This window comes from Perognathus longimembris, chromosome 16 (genome assembly GCF_023159225.1).
Source record: "Perognathus longimembris pacificus isolate PPM17 chromosome 16, ASM2315922v1, whole genome shotgun sequence".
Classification (NCBI taxonomy): domain Eukaryota; kingdom Metazoa; phylum Chordata; class Mammalia; order Rodentia; family Heteromyidae; genus Perognathus; species Perognathus longimembris.
In genome coordinates this window covers 23,229,908-23,249,274 of record NC_063176.1, presented here as the reverse complement: position 1 = coordinate 23,249,274, position 19,367 = coordinate 23,229,908, and the positions used below count along the sequence as shown (strand labels likewise).

The window sequence follows — 19,367 nt, the reverse complement described above, 5'->3', positions numbered from 1 at the left end:
TGCCATCCATTCTAGGCATGGCTGCCTTTCCTCCTGGCCACAGGTCTTGTTGGACAGCCCCTCTTCCACAGGTTTAATTCTTGTATGGTCTGTCCCTTGCCCATGAAGGTGCAGGAATAACAATGATGTCGTGCTGACATACTCCTAGGGGACTCCATCATCCCTGTGGCCTTGCTCACATGGCTGGGCTAAACTCCGTGCAAACCCTTGAGTATACCACCGGTCTTCTGCCTGAATTCTACAACTATGTAGTTTTTAAATACAAATCAAAACACTTGAATTTATATCCAGTCTCTATTTTAAATTTGCCCATTGTCACATGAGGATGAATATTGAACCACTTGTTTCTGAGCCAAAGGAGGTTGCTTGATTTATACCTTGCTGGAACTGAAGCTTAAACTCAGGGCCTCAAGCTCTTGCTGGTGTGTTTTGTTTTAACAGCTAGTACTCCACCATTTGAGCCGCTTCTGGCTTTTGGCTGTTTAACTGGAAATAAAAGTCCCTCAGATTTGTCTGACTGGGCTGGATCTGAACTGTTATCCTCCTGATCTCTACCATCCAAAGAACTAGGGTTACAGATGTGAGCCACAGGAACCCCACTGCACTCACCTTTTAGGCAATGGAATCCCAGTCAGACAGCAGTGGCTAACACTTGGACCCTAGCTACTAAGGAGGCTGACACCTAAAGGATCATCATTTGTAGCCAGCTGGAGCCTTAAAGTCTTTGCGATTACACTCTAAATAATCATCAAAAGGTTGGACTAAAGGTTAGGCTGAAATGAAAGAGCACCAGCTGTGAGCAATAAACTTGAGGAAAAACATAGGACCTTGAGATTAAGCAGTAACCCCTGTCCAGGTACAAAAAGGGTCAGGGGGAGAGCAATCCTTTTGCTTTCTCCATGGCAGCTCTTCTTAAATAATTAATTATTAAGCTGTATGGTACATGAGACTCACCTGATCAGATTGTTCAAAGAAGACATCTAGAGTAGAGCCTGGAGAGGTGTTTTTGTTTTTTAAGAGTTTGTATTTCTAACAAGTTTCTATGTTCCAGAATCCAGCTTTTAGAACCCACTGCTCCAGTCGCTTGAATTTATTATGCACAAATACACAAAGGTCAAAGCAGCTCCTGTATTGGCAAAAAAAACAACAACACTGTGCATCAAACTGCTGAAAGATTAGGGAAAATATATTCTGACAGTTACTGCAAACAAACCAAATCAGAAGCTTACATTAAATGGTCATTCAGTCACTCTACTGCTTATTATTATTTTTAGTAGTACTAGGATTTGAACTCAGGGTCTCAAGCTTGTTTGGCTTATTTTCTAGGCAAGAGCTCTACCACTTGAGCCAGGCCTTCAGCACTGCTTTTTGCTAATTAACTGGAAAGATGTCTCATGGGCCTTTCTTCTGGGGCTGGCTTGGAACCACAAGTAGCTAGGATTATAAGCATGAGCCATGGTGCCTGGCTACTTATTTGTTTAATTCATATTTTCACTCAACTTTTCTCAGAACAACAGTAATACAGGTGAGACATGCAAAGCTTGTATAAAGAAGTTGGTCTTCTTTCAAATTATGCTTACTACCAGTGAACTTTGCCTGCTTTCTGGACTGTCTCAGATTCTTCTTATTTCTCTTCTAAAGCCTACAAGGTTTCCAATTCATTCCCCAGGACACAGCATTAAAGAGAAAGCTTATAAGACATCCTGCGTTTTGTGCCAAGCTTTGTTTTTTAGGATAATTTTAGATTTCTGGGTAAACTGAGGGAAGGCCCAGCAATTTTCACTTTCCCATGTCTCTGGCACACAGACCAACTCTCCCATTACCAACATCCCGAGAGAGAAGTATATTTCTAAGGAGAATGAACACATGAACCCGTTATTATTACCGAGTACGATAGATTACATTAGAGTTCACTCTTGATATTGTCCATTCTGTGTACTTTGACAAGTGTGTACTGACATGTATCTGCCATTTTACTGCCTAAAATATACTGTGGCATCCACTTATACCCCCTCTTACTCCCTCACCCTACCTCTGCTCCCAAACTCCTGGAGACCACTGGCCCCTGGACAATCTCCAGAGTTGTCCTTTTCCAGATTGTCTAAGAATTGGGGTGGCACCATATACAATGGTTTCAGACTAGCTGCTCTTGGCTGCCTGCTCTCTCTCTTAGTCCTTCCCTGCCTTTCTCACTGGTGAACTCCAAACTCTGCATTCTCCCTACAGGATTTTAGTACTTCCTCTTCTGATTTTTTTTGTTTGTTTTTGAGACAGATCTGGCAATGTAGTCCGGATTAGCATGGAATTTAGGATTCTCCTGCCTCCATTCCTAAGTGCTGGGATTGCAAACACCCATCTTCATGCTCAGGCCTGATTCTAAAACAAAACAAAACAAGTAACCAAAAAATAAACAAGACAAAACCCCTTTTAGGAGTATATCTTTAGGATACATATCTCATGCCTGTTTATCTCCAAACCTTTCAACAATTCCCAGTTAGAGGCTAAATTATGCCCTAAGACAGGAAATGTGTCATTCTTGAGTTAGCTCTGCCCAGAGCTGGGGTAAACAGGCGGGGCCAGCTATACTTTTACTTTACTTATATGAACGCAAAAGCTTAGCCACAGGCTAAGCTTGTTTCCTCTTCTGCAAATTCTAATAAAAATAACACTGCCTAGAATAGCCTTGAAGGTTAAAACAAAACCAAAATCAGGCAACATAATTAACAATGATTTCAACACCTGCTATCTTCCCCAAATGATAGCTACTAATACTTTCCCTTGCGTTCCTCAACACACTCTTCTTCCATCTACTTTCTGTGTCTGTGTTTTTGTGTCTCAACTTCCTCACTTATACAATGAGGCTAGTACTAGCAACTAAGGTTTAGGGTAGTTAGAATACAAATGGGAATCAATGCAGGTGTGAAGGATTTAGACTAGAGCTGGCACAAAGCAAATACTAGATCAAAGTTGCTGTTACAAGTGGCAGGGGTTTGCCTCTTGTATTAGGGGTGAGTTTCTGGGAGGCCAGGGCTGTGCCCTCTGAATCCACAGTGCCTTGGGGGAAAAATAAGCCTTGAAACGTGTTGTTGTAGATCTCCATGTAGATAAAGAAGAAACGAAAGTGCTTCGATGTGAGGATGGAGGAGAGGGGGTGGGCAAAGGGCTGGGGCTGGGGTGCAGGCCAGGGGCGCCGTGGGGCAGCGGGCAGGTGGAGCCCAGCCGCGGGAGGGAGGAGGGGCCAGAGGACGGGGTGCGGTCGCCATCCGGAGGGGAGCGAGCGGGGAGTCCCAGCGCACACCTTAGCGGCCGGTCTTGTTCCTGGCACCCTCGGTGTGGGGCTCAGGGTAAGTTTTGTCCCTCCGGGTCTGGGAAGGGCGCGCGCCTGGCCCAGCTGCTGGGTCGCAGGCAGGCCTGGGGGGAGGGGATGTGTGTGGCATGCCTGAGGGGCGCGGGGAGTTGGGGGGGGGGGGTCGGGGAGGCCTGGGGGTGGCGGGGAAGGGGCTCCTGCGCTCGGTGCCGGCCCAGCAGCGCGGATGGGGGCAGGGGCGGCGGATGGGCTGGCCTGGACGGTTACCCAGCTGGGCTCAAGGTGATGTCCAAGCCCCAAGCTGTCCCGCTACCTGGAAGCTTCTCCTGTCCTCAGACCTTGGGGATCTTCTTAACCACGCCCCCATTTCTAAAGATCATTGGGCCAGAAATAAGAAAAAGCCGGGAGTGAGACCTTAGGCTCTCTGCGGTGCTGTCTCAGAGCTGGGGGGGGGGGGGGGCGGGGAGGGGACTTGGACACACCATCCCCCCGCCCATCCTATTTGCGCATTCTCCACTTCACCTGGACAGTTTAATTTTACTTTTGGGGGGCAGGGTGATGAGGTAGGACACTGGACCGTTGGGAGTTGGAGGAGGTACACGCCCCCTCCCCCAGCTCCCCGTTGACTTGGATTGCAACACAGCACTGGCCTTGAGTCTCCCCTGTGACCCCTGAGTCAGCAGTGAGAGGTCTGGTAGGTGATGGCAGACGACTGAGAAATTATGGCTTCCACCCCGTTCTGGGTCACTGGCGGCCCCTTTTGCTGCTGATTAGAAGTTGTCTTGCTGGGTCTCAATTCGCGTGTGCGCGCGCTGTGTTGGTACTGGGGGATTGGGTGCTGTCCCTTGGTGGATAATTGAAGGTAAGATTCTCCTGGACTTTCCTGCCCCTGCTGGCTTCTATCCGAGATCCTCAGATCTCGGCCTCTGGAGGAGCTATGATCACGAAGGTGTGCGCCACCAGCGCTTGGCTTGTCTACATGCATTCAAACAAGCGTTTGCTGTGCGACACAGCCCCGGGCTCAAGCTGCAGTTCCTACTCTTTATCAAGCTCATCAAAGATATGCACATCAAAATGTTATTCTGTACAGATACTGGCCTTGGTTCTCACGAAGGCAGGGAAACTCAGAATAACCAGAAAAGGGATTTAAAAAATTTTTTCAAGAAAATCAGGGTGTCCTTCCCACATCTGTTTGGTTGTTAAGAAATCTGTTGATCATGGGGGGAGAGGGAAAAAGGGGAGGGGGGAAATGAGGGAGGAGGTAACAAATTGTACAAGAAATGTACCCACTGTCTTATGTATGAAACTGTAACCCCTCTGTACATCACTTTGACAATAAATAAGTAATTATTCAGGGGGAAAAAAAAGAAATCTGTTGAGAAGTCAGGATGGAGGGGGGAGGAAAGGAAATTATGTAACCTCTGTAATTCCTGTCCAGAAGGATGTGTTTGGAGTTCTATTGTGGGATCATTTGACCTCTTTACAATTTTTTTTAAAGATCAGTAATAATTCTGTGTAATTTACAATACAAAGTGTTGCTTTTTGCCAGTTGTGGACTGGGTAGTTGGGTGTAGCAGGGCATGGGGAACAAGCTCATACTTGAAGTCTGGCAGTCTGGATTCAGAGGTGTTCACTCAGTAGCTGTGTAACTGTGGAATTTAAAAATGCCTTCTTGAGCCCTTGGCTTCTTTACAGGCAAAACTGAAATGTTACTAGTGATTAAACTATGCCTACATGATTGTGAAACATATATTATTTACTCCATCAGTGTTATTTTTAAGTACCTGTTATGTTCCTCTGAACAAATGTGATTTTAAAAAAAAGCCCCGGCCTCGTAAAACAAGCCTTCTAAAATTTTTATATTACTTTTCCGGTAGAACACAAAATTCTGGCTGATATTATACATATTGTCTCATTCAGTGCTAGCAACAGCCCACTCTCCTTTTTATAGATAAGGAATATAGTCTCAAAGAAATTTGAGCCTAGATTTAAGAGGTGTGTTAATCAGCTTTTCCTTACTGTGACAAAATGCCTGATAGAAACAATTTTTAAAAAGAAAAGGTTTCATTGCTATAGCAATTGAGCCAGCTGTCCATGACAACTCTCTAGATGAGAGCCAGGAAATGCATGAAGACAGAGGCCGAAATGGGTGGGAGATGATGTGTGCCCACATGGAATGCTCCCAGGACTTATTCCCTTCAACAAGGTCCCACCTCCTAAATTTCCACCACCTCCCAGTGGCCCCCCATATTCTGAGTCCATTCAGTGACTACTGCATTGAAGTCAGAGCCCTGATGAGCCACTCACTTCCCAGAAGCCCCAACTCTGAACACGGCTACATTTCTGTCCAAGCCTTCATTCAACACCTGTGTCTTTGCAGGGCATTACAGACCTGAACTATAATAGATAAACCCAGAAGAAATCCCCTGCAGTCACTGGGGGCTCTGTAGAGAGATAAAAGGGTTGGATTCTATAACTGCAGAGTCCACTGTCCCAGGCTACTGAGGGCCTGAGAAATCCTGGGCTAAATCTTTCCCGGGATTATTGTGATTTCCTGTTGAACTTTGCTCTGTGGCTATCGTTGAACTTTTGGAATATTTTGTTCCCAGGATGGGTGGGAGCAACTTGCACTTCTAAATCCGTCTTGGAGACAAGCCAGCATGTTTGAGTAATGTCTACTTATGGACGTGTTCCTGCCATCCCTAAACATGGGTTCGTTCGCATCTCACCTTCCAAGGATGGGAAGAGAGAAGAAGTCCAGTCTCTTTTATATAAAAGCACGTAGCCATGCAAACACGGGCACGGGGGGGGGGGGGGTCGTCATCAAGGACAAGGAGTCACACTGAGTCCAGCTCAGATCTGCATTGGTTTCACAAGAAAGAGTAGTTTCTGGTGTCTTTTATTCTCCCCTCCCCTCCCCCCTTCCCTCTCCTCCTCCCTTCCCTCTTCTTTCCTCCCCTCCTCTTTTCTTTTTTCCCCTCTTCTTTCCTCCTTTTCTTCCTTCCTTCTTCCATTTTTTTAATTCCCAGAATGCCTATGATGGCAACTATATTGCAAGAGTTAATAATATACATAATTCTACTGGAGTGTGTGTGTGTGTGTGTGTGTGTGTGTGTTGGTATATTATCTAAACTTTCAAATTCCAGGGCTCAATCAATCTTTTGGTCTCATCCTGTGTAGCTGGTCTGTAAGTATGCACTACGACATCGGGCTACTGGATTTTAAGTAGGGAAAATCCAAACCGTCCAGGAAGCACGTTTGCGAGCCCCTGTGTGTAGAGGTTGTCCTTGCCTTGTGGCGCTCTCAGAGGGGCAGCAGTCTCTGGAGATGGCAGGTGTCCTGTGATAATGCCAGGAATCCCTGGCGTCAGAGGGGCAGACCCTTCCTGAGGAGCTTTTACTTTACTAGTTGACTTCTGCTTTCTGAATTGAAGAGTAAGAATTGGACTGAGGATAATGTATTCTGAATCATAGATTTATATGACTTTGTTTTGTTTTTTTTTCTTCCAATAGGTCAGTGTAATCCTCATTGGAGGAAAGTGCATCATGGCTTCTGTCTGGGTAAGTAACACTTAAGCCTTTGGAACACAGCAACTTATTTGAGCCACGTAAAATTACAGAAAATCCAAATATCATGAAAGATTGTTTTTGAAAGTTGACTGAAAAACATCACGTAGGATCCCAGTGAGGTGACACCGGCACTAAGAGGGTGAAACACAGCTCACTTGATCTCTGCCTCCCCAGGGGCTGAGCGCTTGCACACATGTGCCATCATGCCTAGACTTCACTTAAAAAAACATCTTGAAGTAGGCAATCACAACCATAACCCTAACCAAAAACCTAAAACAAAACATAATTGTTACAGCAAATAATAGATCAACAGAGAGTAAGAAAAGACAACCTGCAGGAGAAAATATTTATAGACCATCAGACAAAAGATTTAACTCCTGAATATACAAGTGACTTTAGAAAATAAACTTCAGGCAGGTACTGAAGGCTTGTGCCTGTAAACCTAGCTACTAGGTAGGCTGAGATTTGAAGGTAGTGGTTTGATGCAAGCTAGGGCATGAAAGTCTGTGAGACACTTCTCTCCAATTAAGCACCAGAAAAGTGGAGCTGCAGCTTAAAGTGGTAGAGTACTAGTCGTGAGCACCAAAGCTCAAGGAAGTGCACTGACCCTGAGTTCAAGTTCCATGACTGACCCACCCCATCAAAAAAAAAAAAGAAGAAGAAGAAAGAAACTTAAAACAAATTTAGTGGAAAAATTTTCCAGAACATAATAGGACTTGAAAGAATTATAAATATGCAACAAACATAAGGAAAATATGATACCTCACAGCAAATTAAAGAAATGTAGGTCAGGCACTGGTGGCTCATGCTTGTAAGACTAGCTACTCAGGAAGATGAGATCTGAGGATCATAGTCCAAAGCCAGTCCAGGCAGGAAAGTTTGTAAGGCTCTTATCTCCAACTAACCACCAAAAAGCCGGAAGTGGTGCTGTGGCTCAAGTGGTAGAGTGCTAACCTTGAGCAAAAAAGCTTAGGGACAGTTCTCAGGTCCTGAGTTCTAACCCCAATACTGACAGTGAGACAGAGAGAGACAGAGAGAGACAGAGACAGAGAGACAGAGAGACACACAGAGAGAAAAATGCAGAGATAACAATGAGATACCATTTCTACCTATGCAATTATACAGATGAAAAAAATGTATAGTAAGACTGTCACGGAAGCTGTGGGCAGGACAAGTGTTTACATGTTCTGTTCATGGAAAATTCACTTGGTGTGACTTCGGATACTGTTAAGTCTGTGTCTATCATGTGCAAATACAAGTATCCTCTAATGCAGTAATTCCACTTCTGAAAATGTGTTATAGATAAATTTGTAAAAGGCTGGAATAACATGGGCTGAGGATAATTGTACTATGGAAAATGCAGAGAAAACATTCTATTGAAAATGTATGCAACCATCCAAAGGTATAAATTAATAAATTATTATAAAGAAATAAACTGTATAGCTATTTTTGATGTGGCCATAAGAAATGAGAGAAAGTAGGTTCCACCCTGTGCATGCTGACATTAGAAAATATACCAAGGTGTAATAATCAATAAAAAAACAAGTTATAGAAAATGTGTAAACAGCTATTCTGTATAAAGGAAGGAAAGCAAAATGCAAATAATTACACAAAAACCGTATTACATGAAAACCTTCTAGAAAGATGGGATCATGACCAAGGGTATAAGGGCACTTTTACTTTGCACTATGTCAACTTCTGTCCTCTTTTGGTTTTTGTGGTTGTTCTTGTTTGTTGCGCCACAATGCTACCCCTCAATATTAGCATATATGATATTTTAAGTACTGTGTAGGAGAAGTTTAAGGAAAATCATGTCAAGATGCAACCAGCCTTTTGCACCACCTTGTGCCTGTACCCTTGCTGGCCAGGAAGCTAATGGGGCTTTTTTTCCCCCATTCGCTTTGAAATCACTGTTTCTTGTTGTAACTCTCTAGCAGTGACATGAAAGGCAAATGCCAGCCCTTACCCAGGGAATTGATTGACTAGCCTTTCAGCTGACACCTGAAAAGAACTGGGAAAGACCCAGTGAGTGTGAGAGGTGGTGTGTTTGTGCCCATTGCAGCCATAATAAAGGATCACAAATGTAGCAGCTTTAACCAGCATCTGGTTTTTACCTCACAGCTTATTTGTTAGAGCCTTAACTAGATCTCACAGCACTCAAATCATGGGTTGGCTATACCTCACCATATCCAGGATGTGGAAGCCACCCAGAGTCAAGGGACAGCAAAATGGGGTCTATATATGCAGTGGATTGGATTATTCTTTACTTTTTAAAAAAGTGAAATCTTGTCACATGCCACAACAGAAAACATTGGGTGATTATCAGTCTTACTTTGCCAAGATTTTTAGAAAGTTTTGTTGGTGGTCAGTCGTAGGGCTTGAACTCAGAACCTAGGTGCTGTCCTGAGCTCTTTCTTGCAAGGTTAGCACTCTACTTGAACCACGACTCCATTCCCATTTTCTGGTGGTTGGTTGGAGATAAAGAGACTTTCTTGTCTAGGCTGGCTTTGAATGGAGATTCTCAGTTCTCAGTCTCCTGAATAGCTAAGATACAGGCATGAGCCACCAGTGCCTGGCTAGAAGTGTGTGTGTGTGTGTGTGTGTGTGTGTGTGTGTGTGTGTGTGTGTGTGTGTGACAAGGGTTTGAACTCAGTTTGAACCTATGCTAGGCAGACACCGTACCACTTGGGCTGCTAGGCAGACACTGTACCACCTGGGCCACTCCACCAGACCATGATTCCATCTAGGCAAGGTATCACAGAAACAGAAAAGAGAATGGCTGCCAGAGGGCACAGAGGGAAATGAGGCATTTTTAAGTCAGAATTGAGTTTGCATGGCAAAATGAAGTTTCAGTGAATATTCTCATCATTATGAAATTGCACACTTCAAAATGGTTAGGGTTTAATAATAAAAACAATCTCTTAAGATTACGAGTTGCATCTCTGTGTGTGTGTGTGTGTGTGTGTGTGTGTGTGTGTGTGTGTGTGTGTGTGTATAACTAACTCAGGGCTCTGTGCTTACTAGACAGGCAGGCACTCTACCACTAAGCCATGCATACAGGTCCTTCTTCTCTAGTTACTTTGAGCGTAGGGTCTTCCTTTCCAGCATAGGCACTTGCCTGAGCCACAGTCCTCCTACTTTTAAGCCTGTGTTGCTAGGATCACAGGCATGTACCACCAAGCTTCCTTCAATAGAGATATAGTTTTCAGGTCTTTTCTGTCCAGGCTGGTCTGGAATCATAATCCTCCTAATCTCAGCCTTCCATGTAGGTTGGTATGACAGGCCAGCTATGGTTGAGAAGAGATCTATAGAGTGATTGTGCCTTACCTGGCCTTGAACCTTGTTCCTTCGATTTTCTATCTCCCAACTACTTTGGATTATAGTTATGATCCACTGGAGACCAATTTTCCAGTTGTAAATATTCCCTTCTCATAAAGTTCTTCTGTGAGCAAGAGGCTCAATGCTAAGGCAATGGGCTTTAAAGAATAACATTAAGCTGGCCCCCAGTGCTTCACTCCTGTAATCCTAGCTACTCTAGAGGCTGAGATATGAAGGTTGTAGTTAGAAGCCAGCTTGGGCAGAAAACTCTTATATCCAATTAAATACCTAAAACTCAGAAGTGGAGCTGTGGCTGAAAGTGGTAGAACACTAGCTTTGAGCACAAAAGCTCAGGGAGAGTGTCCAGTCCCTGAATTCAAGCCCTACAACTAACTAATAACAATAATAATAACAACAACAATAAAAGCAAGCTTGATTTTGTAGACAACTGGCCAAGAGGCCAGGAGCTTAAATCTGTCTCTCCATTGAATGGTGAGAATGGACAGTTAAAATTGTTGGGCGCAATCATAAATAGCCATTATTCGTCTTTACAGCTCATAGGTTTCTTTTAAGGGGTGCCAACATGTTCTGCATGGTGAGTTTTGAACTTATGACATTCAAACATCACTGCCTGAATGAGCAAGCATCTTCCAAGCATGTCCATTTTTTGGAAAGCTGGCTCCAAACTACCTTTGATTGCACCCTGGAGGCTTTTCCTGAAAGACAATTTAAGAACACTGCTGGTTTCAGTCCTGTCTGTTTTATTCTGTTTTTCCTTCACACATTCAATTGCAAACACGCAATGGAGTCGACCCAGTTCTACAAATCTGTAGGTCATGGGGAGTACTTACTAGTTTGTGGTTAGTTTGCGGGAGTAATATGATTGAGGGAGAAGACTTCAGTTGCAAGTTGTTGACTACATGACAGTTGAAAAGGAAGGAATGGATGATTTCTTAGTTCTTTTTGTTCCCTCTAGAGTGTTGCAACCCAACCATTGTTTCATATGAATACACAGTCTGTTGCATCAGTATTTCCTCTAGTCTAAAATTTCCTTGTAAGAGAGCCTGATAGTTGGTGGGTTTTTGCACTCTTTCTGCTGGAGGCTTCTTACCATATTTTTCTTAGATTGTGTGTGTGTGTGTGTGTGTGTGTGTGTGTGTGTGTGTGTGTGTGTGTTGTGGTTACTGGAGCTTGAACTCAGGGCCTAGGCCCTGTCCATTAGTTCTTTTTGCTCAAGGCTGGTGCTCTACCACTTGAGACACACCTCCACTTCTGGTTTCCTATTGGTTTATTTGAGATAAGAGTCTTGCAGAATTTCTTGCCTGAAACTGGCTTCAAACTCAGATTCTCAGATCTCAGTCTCATGAGTAGCTAGGGTTACAGGCATAGCTACTAGTGCCTGGCAGAGCATAACTTTTATTAAGACAGCGTAACAGGATTTTTTTCCCTGTGTGTTCTCTACAGTGCTTTCTCAAGTGCGTATTCTCAGCTCTTTCCTCCTGGTTAACTCCTAACTTACTTTTATAGAATAATAATAAATGTAATTCCTAAGTGTTTGAACTCTCAGTTTTGAATTTTTATAAAATAATCGAATATTTTCTAAATTAACTGGTAAATATTGCATTCACCATGAATTGTGACTAATGTTCTAACTTCTAATGTTCTAAATTCTTTCCCCATTCTAATCTTGAATTTATAAAGAACATAGAGGGCTGAGTGCCAGTGGCTCACACCTGTCATCCTCACTATACAGGAGGCTGAGATCTGAGGAATGCAGTTCGAAGCCAGCCCAGGCATAAAAGTCCTTGTGAGATGCCTATCTCCAGTTAACCACTCAAAAAAATTGGAAGTGGTGCTATGGCTGAAAGTGGTAAAGTGTTAGCCTTGATCCAAAGAGTTTAGGGACAATGTCCAGGCCCTGAATTCAAGCCCCACAATGAGAGAGAGAGAGAGAGAGAGAGAGAGAGAGAGAGAGAGAGAGAGAGAGAGAGAGAGAGAGAGAGAGAGAGAGAGAGAGAGAGAGAGAGAGACTCTGAAAGCAAAGGATAATGTCTAACTTCCAGAAACACAGTGCTGCTGGAAGCGCCTTAGCTCATCCAAAAGCAGATGCTGCTTTAGTTCAGTTGCAATCAAGTTCCGCTACAAACCTGATCTCCCCTTTCATAACTCCCTAGTTTATTAAAATGTGAACTATTTTCTTCATGGCAGTACTAGGGTTCAAGCTGAAGGTCTTGTGCTTTCTAGATAGGTGTTCTACCTCTTGAGCCTTACCCCTAGCCCATAAAAGCAAACACTTGAATATTACCTTGAGCAAATTGCATAGTCTTTTATATCAGTTTCCTCATCTGTAAAAATGGGTATGACACCAACTGCGTGTAAAAATATTAAACCAGCTTGCCTAAGCCCCTCTAAGTCCCAGGGTTCACAGGTTTATTCTGCTTCATTATGTAAGCATGCTTGATTAAGTTATTTCCTACCCTACTGAGCTCCACATCCAACCTCCGTTTCCTTCCCCGATCAGGCTAACTCAAAATCCTAGCTTAAAGTATTGTGGTTGGTCCCCTGGTGACCATCTCGCATCTGAAGCTGTTTAAGGGCCTAGTGTGGTTCACTGCAGCAGCAGAAGGAAGACACTCCTACCATGCAGGAAATTCCAAACGTTTTTGAAATTGGCCAAGAACCAGGATAAGACCAGATATGCTGCTTACTTTACCAACCATGTCTCCCCCACATTAAAAATAACACCATATATCTTTGCTTTATAATAAAATTATACCCACACTCATGGAACTGGTTGTTAGTTGTATCTTTAATAATAAGGGAAATGTGGGGAAATGAGCTAATGTTTTATAGTAAATAAAGGCTGGCAAAGAGAATTGTTTGAAACCAGGGGAATCATGTCAAAGAAATAACCCAGATATTCTGGGTGAGAGGTGTTGCTTAGTGATAATTCTGTCCCTGGGCCTGATCACCAGCACATCTGTAGTTATATTGACTATTGATACAAGAAACACTGACATAAGGTAGAAACTTGTTCCCTTCTTTTCCCACCTGACCCTCTCTTTTCTTTGATAGCTAAGGACTCAGGAGTCTCATTTCTACTATTAACCCAGAGGAATGACACTCCATCTGCTGCGATGGAAAGAATTTAGGGGAAGCTGAAAACCTTTAAAAGTCTATTCTAAGCATGAGACCAACTTTGGGCCTGTGGATGCTATTGGTTGGAGGTTCAGGGAGTTCTGAGAGCCCTGTCTAATTTTGTATTTCTTGCATGGACAGGGAGATCCTTCTATACTTCCTTTCCCTGTGTGTTTGCTCTTCCTAACGGTGCAGATTCAAATATGCTGAGGGAGTTGCCTGAGTTCACTCCTGCGGATGTGCTGGCTTCCTCCTCCTCTGGTAGATGGTCTCGGTGCCACCCACCAGCACTCCAGAATGGAAGATCTGGCCTCCAAACCATTTTTCTACCTGACTGATTTCTCACTTCCCAAGCTGAATGGGCCTCTGGAATGAGCCTCTCCTCCATGGTTAGCTTGTGTGAAACCTTACAGCAACTAGCAGCAGTGTGAGATGGGTATTTTAAATATGTCCCCTGGAGCTTCCTTAGGCAAACATTGGCACACCGACAATTGGCCCCCTGCAGGAAGCAAAGGAAAAACAGGCTTAACCTGGATTGCAAATAGAAACATTAATGCTCTGTTTCAGGATAAAGCTCTACCTGGAGCCAGACACCAGGCTTCCTAGGAATGAACAGAATGAACTTGAAGAGTTGTTCTTTGCCACTCCCTGATCCCAGCCCAGTCATGAATGGAGAGGGTCCTTCTTTCATATTTTATCAGAATCTAATGAGCAATAGATGTGGTAAGTCAGAGGCAAAGATGAAAGAAAAGCTGTCAATTCAAGAGCAAGGAATGTGAACTGGGCTAAGAATAATTTCATTTTCTTGAAAATCTGTTTGTGGGTAAGTGCAAAGTAGTTAGAAAAAAATGATTAGTATTTTAGGGTACTCTACAATAAGACAAATGCCGACGTTTCACATGAGTTACAACAGTTAAGTCAAAAGGGCAGAGTATTCTTGTCTGTCCCTCTCACAGTGATCAGAGATGGAATCTTTTCACTTCCAGCTCTCTGATTAAATCCCTCACCTGCATCCTGGAAGGGAATTTGAGTAGTAGTGACACCTATGTGTAACCCAAGGAAACTGGTAGAAAAGTGCCGTGCATGAAGCTCTGCAAAGGCTGCTGGGAGGGGGCACAGGAGATGGCTGATGGTTTGGATTTGGAGGGAATGGGAGATAAATGGCTCACAGAGACTTTCAGGTTTCTGGTGGCTGATGATGTCATCCACAGGGATGAAATGGATCCAGGAAGCACTGCAAAGTAGAGATGAGCATCAAGACTGGACCGAGATTGTCTGGGATCTAATCTTGCTCTGCCACAAACTACCTGCATGGCCTTGAACAGCTTTCTTCAATTATCCATGCCTCCACCACCTCCCTTCTAAACACTATTATTACAAAATAAGTTTATAATAGTCCTCACCTCCTAGTGTGGTTTTGAAGATTGAACAGGAAGATGTAAAATACCGCTATGCAAATATATGTAAATCTAGGTAATATGTAAAAAGTACCATGGAAATGTTGAGTAGGGGAAGATAGGACTTGGGAAGGAACAATAGCTTAATAGGCAAGATACCAAAACACATGGAGTAGACATGGGCTATACAAGACTAGTGCTCACAGTCGAGGCTGAGCTGTAAATGGAATCGAAAGCACAGGGAAACAGGCGTGGAAGCAATAGCCGGCTGCAGGATTGTAAGGCGCTTCCCACTTTAGAAGGCTGCTTTGCAGAGGTTGGGTAAGGGGAGGTGCTGGCAGAGTAAATGCAAAATAAAGGAAGAAACCCAGGCATGAGACTCAGTAGCCAAAAGGAGGTGGACTGGGCAGCTTAGTGGTGAGGGACACATGACTGGTGGATCAAGGTTTCTTATTATCCACTCCATATGGAAAGCTGCCTACACTGTGTTTGTCCCTATTTTCTGCTTTCTGAGCCTTGCTCATCTTTCAACTCCAGCCTTTGCCTCTTGTGTTATAACATTCCAGTGCTCTCAATCTGATGAAATCACAGTGTTTACAAAAGAAATGTATGAGCATTTTTCACTTGAGTGCACACAAGAACAGATCCAAACATCTCCTTCAGACCTGTGAGACAGTTTGCAAATGGGTCATGATGTCAGCCTTGTTGACAACTCTGATGGCTGCCCACCACCCCCTCTGATAAAGAAGACAGCTTCTCTTCTTGGCCTGGGGTGGGGGGGGGGGTGTTACAGAATCCCCTGCAGCAGTGCTGATGGCCAGAGCCTTCCACCTGTCGAGTGACCACCAGCAGCCTGTGAGAGCTGGAAAGGCTCACCTGGACTCTTTGATATCTCATCTACCACCACGTTAGATTCCTAGGGCTTCCAGGATGAAGCCTACAGACTGGGTGGTATCACATACACAAACAGATAATCTTACTGGGCACAGGTGGCTTGGCCCACATTTGTAATCTCAGCTATTCAAAGAGACTGCGACCCAAAGGATCGTGGCTTGAAACCATCTTAGGCAGAAAATCTGCAAGACTCCATCTTCAGTGAACCAGCAAAAAGCTGGGCTGTAGGTGTGACTCAAGTGGTAGACCACCTGCCATGAGCAAGAAAGCCCAGCAAACATGAAACCCTGAGTTCAAGACTTGGTACTTAGAAATCTTTCACAGTTCTGAAAGGTAGAAGCCTGAATCAAAGTGTCAGCAGGCTCATCCTCCCCCAGAAACTTGGGTGGGCATCTTTCCTTGCTCCTCCTGGCTTCTGGTGTTTTGCTGGTATAGAGAAGTGATAAGAACCTCCACATGTCAATCATTGGAACAGATGCTGTTTCAAAACCCAAAATTACAAGAGAAAATAACAGTTTATTCAGAAGTGTTTTTCATATTCAAGGAAACACCTGGAATATGAGTAGACCTCAGAGGGATGGCATTGAATTCCAACTTAAACTGCATCTTCAGTGAACAAGGGTAATACTTTCTTGGACCAGCAACAAGACAAAGGAAAAGAGAACTTGAAACTCTACAGGAAGCAATTGAGGGAGGGGAGGAAGGCTGATTATTTGCAGATAAAGTAGCCTTGCTAATAGGAATTTCTCCAGTTTTGGAAGGTCTCAAGTTGTCTTCGGCAGTTAAGCTTTGTATTCACCCTGGGAGGAAGGAGGATAGGATAGGACAGAACAGGACAGGACAGGACAGGATATTGTCCTGTAGCCTTTTCAATGGATTAATTAGCTTCAATTCCACAATCCTTTCTATTTGGGGAAGGTATTGTCTGTCTCTCACACTGACAAATGTTGACAATCTTTAGTTGGCTCTTCTAGTCTGTCTTTATCCTCACATCACATTCTCTCTGTTTATCTATATTTTCACAGGACTGACTTCTTAGAATGACACCAATCATCTTGGATTAGGGGCTCACCCTGCTGTACTATGACCTCAATCCCACTAATTATACCTGAGATAACCTTGTATCCAAATAAGGTCACATTCTGTGGTGCTTGTGATTAGGGTAGCAAGCAGATGTCCTTTGGGAATATTCAATCAGTGCCACCTGCCTCGCTTAACTACATCATTTCAGGGCCTCTTCCTTTGGCTTTGAAGGCTATTTCATACTTGAAGAATTGAACAAGAAAGCTTACATTTCCTAAGTTTTTATTGCTTTACTTTTTGGAACTTGCTCCCTTTTCTTCCCCTTGTATAATAAAGCTTCATGACCCATGAGAATGTCTTGTCATTGAGCAGAGAATGATTGCTTCTGTCTGGCTCTTTGAAGAGCCCAAGTCTAGCAGTTTTATCCCAGGCTTTAATGTGAAGCCTTACTTCTTTGTTGGCTTTCTGGGTTTGATGCAACGATGACTGATGCGGCTCTGCCTCACCTTCAGAATGCACCTGCACTGGCTGCTCTTTTTGCTCTGCAGTATTTGGCTGCAGTTATATGTCTGTTAACAGAGTTGGCACCTTGACTTTCTCCTTTATTCATTCTTCGGAATACACACATTCAGTTCCTTGTAAACTCAGTACATGAAGAAATAGGTACAACTGTGTGTGTGTGTGTGCGCGCGCGCGCACACACGCGTGTAAGGCAGAGCAGCCTCTCAAAGTGGCAACAGGCAGCTCCTCATTGCCAGCTTGTCCAGATCAGTGGCTTCAAACTACCACATTCTGTGGCTGATCAGCAAAGTGCAATTTTGGAAAATTATATTGGCACAAAGAAGCTGTTTCAAATGAGATGCAGCCTACACTAGTGATCAGGAGCTAAGATTGATAGGACAGATGACTACTGATTGTGCAGATCTGGGCAACTTTCCTAAGCATCAGTTTCATCATCTGTGAAGAGGATTAATTGTATCCACTTTATATATTTACTGTGAGTACCAAGTAAGCAAATGCAGAAAATGTGCTTAGCACAGTTGTTGGCAAAGTATAAGTAGCAGCAATTGTTTTGGCTATAAACACCTCTTCCTATTTTCTCTCCTTTATTTAGACATTTCTTGCTTTAGTTTATTTTCTAACTGATCCCAACATAATTTTCTTTTTGGAGACACCTAAAGACCAAGTTTTCAAAAAAAAGAAAACAACTCAATATGTTAAGGGATATAGATGAAAATAATATATAACTATATATTATGTTATATATAAACTAGTATACACTGTATAATATACAATATATGTATTATATACATATATAACGTAATAGTATAGTATATTTTATATATTAGAAAAAGATTTATGTGCTGTCTTACACTAGTGTTGATACTGTGTTAGAGTCCTGGATTACTGGAAGTGAACTCAGCCAAGTACTGAATGGTGAGCTAAATGGCAAGGCAGTCAGCCTGCAATGAATCAGGCATACAGCTCCACTTGGCTATAAAAATGCCAACATTCCTGAAACAGTGAGCTCATCATCAAATTCTCCCTTCCACACCCAGAAAAGAATCCATGACTTTGTTTGCTCATTTTTCATTTTGGTTTTCTAGGCAGCTGAGAATGAAATGGAGCAATGGTTCTTAAATTTAATGTACATAATTAATTACCTGGAGATCTTATTAAGCCAGATAACGAGTCCTAGGCTCATGGCTGCTAATTGAGTTAGAGGAGCATGGGGCCTGCGAAGAATTCCAGATGATTCTGATGGGGTTGGTCCAGGAATCTACCTTAACAACTACTCAGATGGCATTCTTACACACACACACACACACACACACACACACACACACACACAGCAGGCAAAGTGGTATGGGCTAAAGCACACTACCTAACTATATAGATGTTTCAGTCCAGGCTCTGATGATTAGGTAAGTTCTGAAGCAAATAATCTTTATAAGATTTCTTTCCACTTTAAAAATGGAAATATTTAAGCACTTTGTTATCTTATATATATTAGAGTAAAATGATTTCATTAATTACTTTTATGGTACTATCTTTTCTAAGCTATATAAGTATTTCTCAAGGACCTGGACAACTAACTCTGTCTAGTGAATACTGTAATACTGTTCATTTAAGTAACTGAAGTAATTTTAAATATTTCACTAGAATTCTACTTAAGAACTTTCACGTGATGGGCTAGATCTATAGCTCAGTGGTTTTAAAAAAAGTTTGCCAACCATTCACTCAGTCCTGGGTTTGATTCCTACCACCACAAAATAAGTAACTAAATAAAAAAAAAATCCCATTGTACTCTTTCAACTTGGTACGTGTGTGGCGGGGGGTGCATGTGTGTAGTTTTCTTCTGCTTTTTATTGAACAAGTTGTTTCTCTTTATCTAACTCTTGTTAGAAAATTGCATAATGGGTCAGGAATTTCATCCTGATTAAATTTTGCACGCTAGAATAACAGCATATTTTGACTTGTAGGTGGCAGAGGGCAGTATAAAGGTCATGGCTGGAATGCAAACCTTGGACTTTTATAATCCATGAATAATCAGAATCTGAAAACAATTTTATTTTCTTGTGTTCAGATTCAGTCAGAGTAGCCATCTGCATAGTATAGAATTATGTGGAAACCTTCTTAAATGTGTAGAATCTAGCACCTAGTCTATAAGAATGTGATTCAAATGTATCTTATTCAGGGTAGGAACTGGTCCTGCATCCA

At 42.9% G+C, this 19,367-nt stretch overlaps 1 protein-coding gene across 1 annotated transcript in view; it reads left to right on the top strand.

Moving 5' to 3' along the window:
• The first annotated feature begins 3,274 nt into the window (after positions 1 to 3,274).
• Positions 3,275 to 19,367, top strand: part of Anxa3 (annexin A3) — a 55,758-nt gene continuing 39,665 nt past the window's right edge. Inside the window, exons 1-2 of the mRNA XM_048364565.1 lie at positions 3,275 to 3,344; positions 6,820 to 6,867. Coding sequence (XP_048220522.1) covers positions 6,853 to 6,867 — 15 coding nt within the window. The 5' untranslated portion in view covers positions 3,275 to 3,344; positions 6,820 to 6,852. The remainder of the gene's footprint in view (positions 3,345 to 6,819; positions 6,868 to 19,367) is intronic.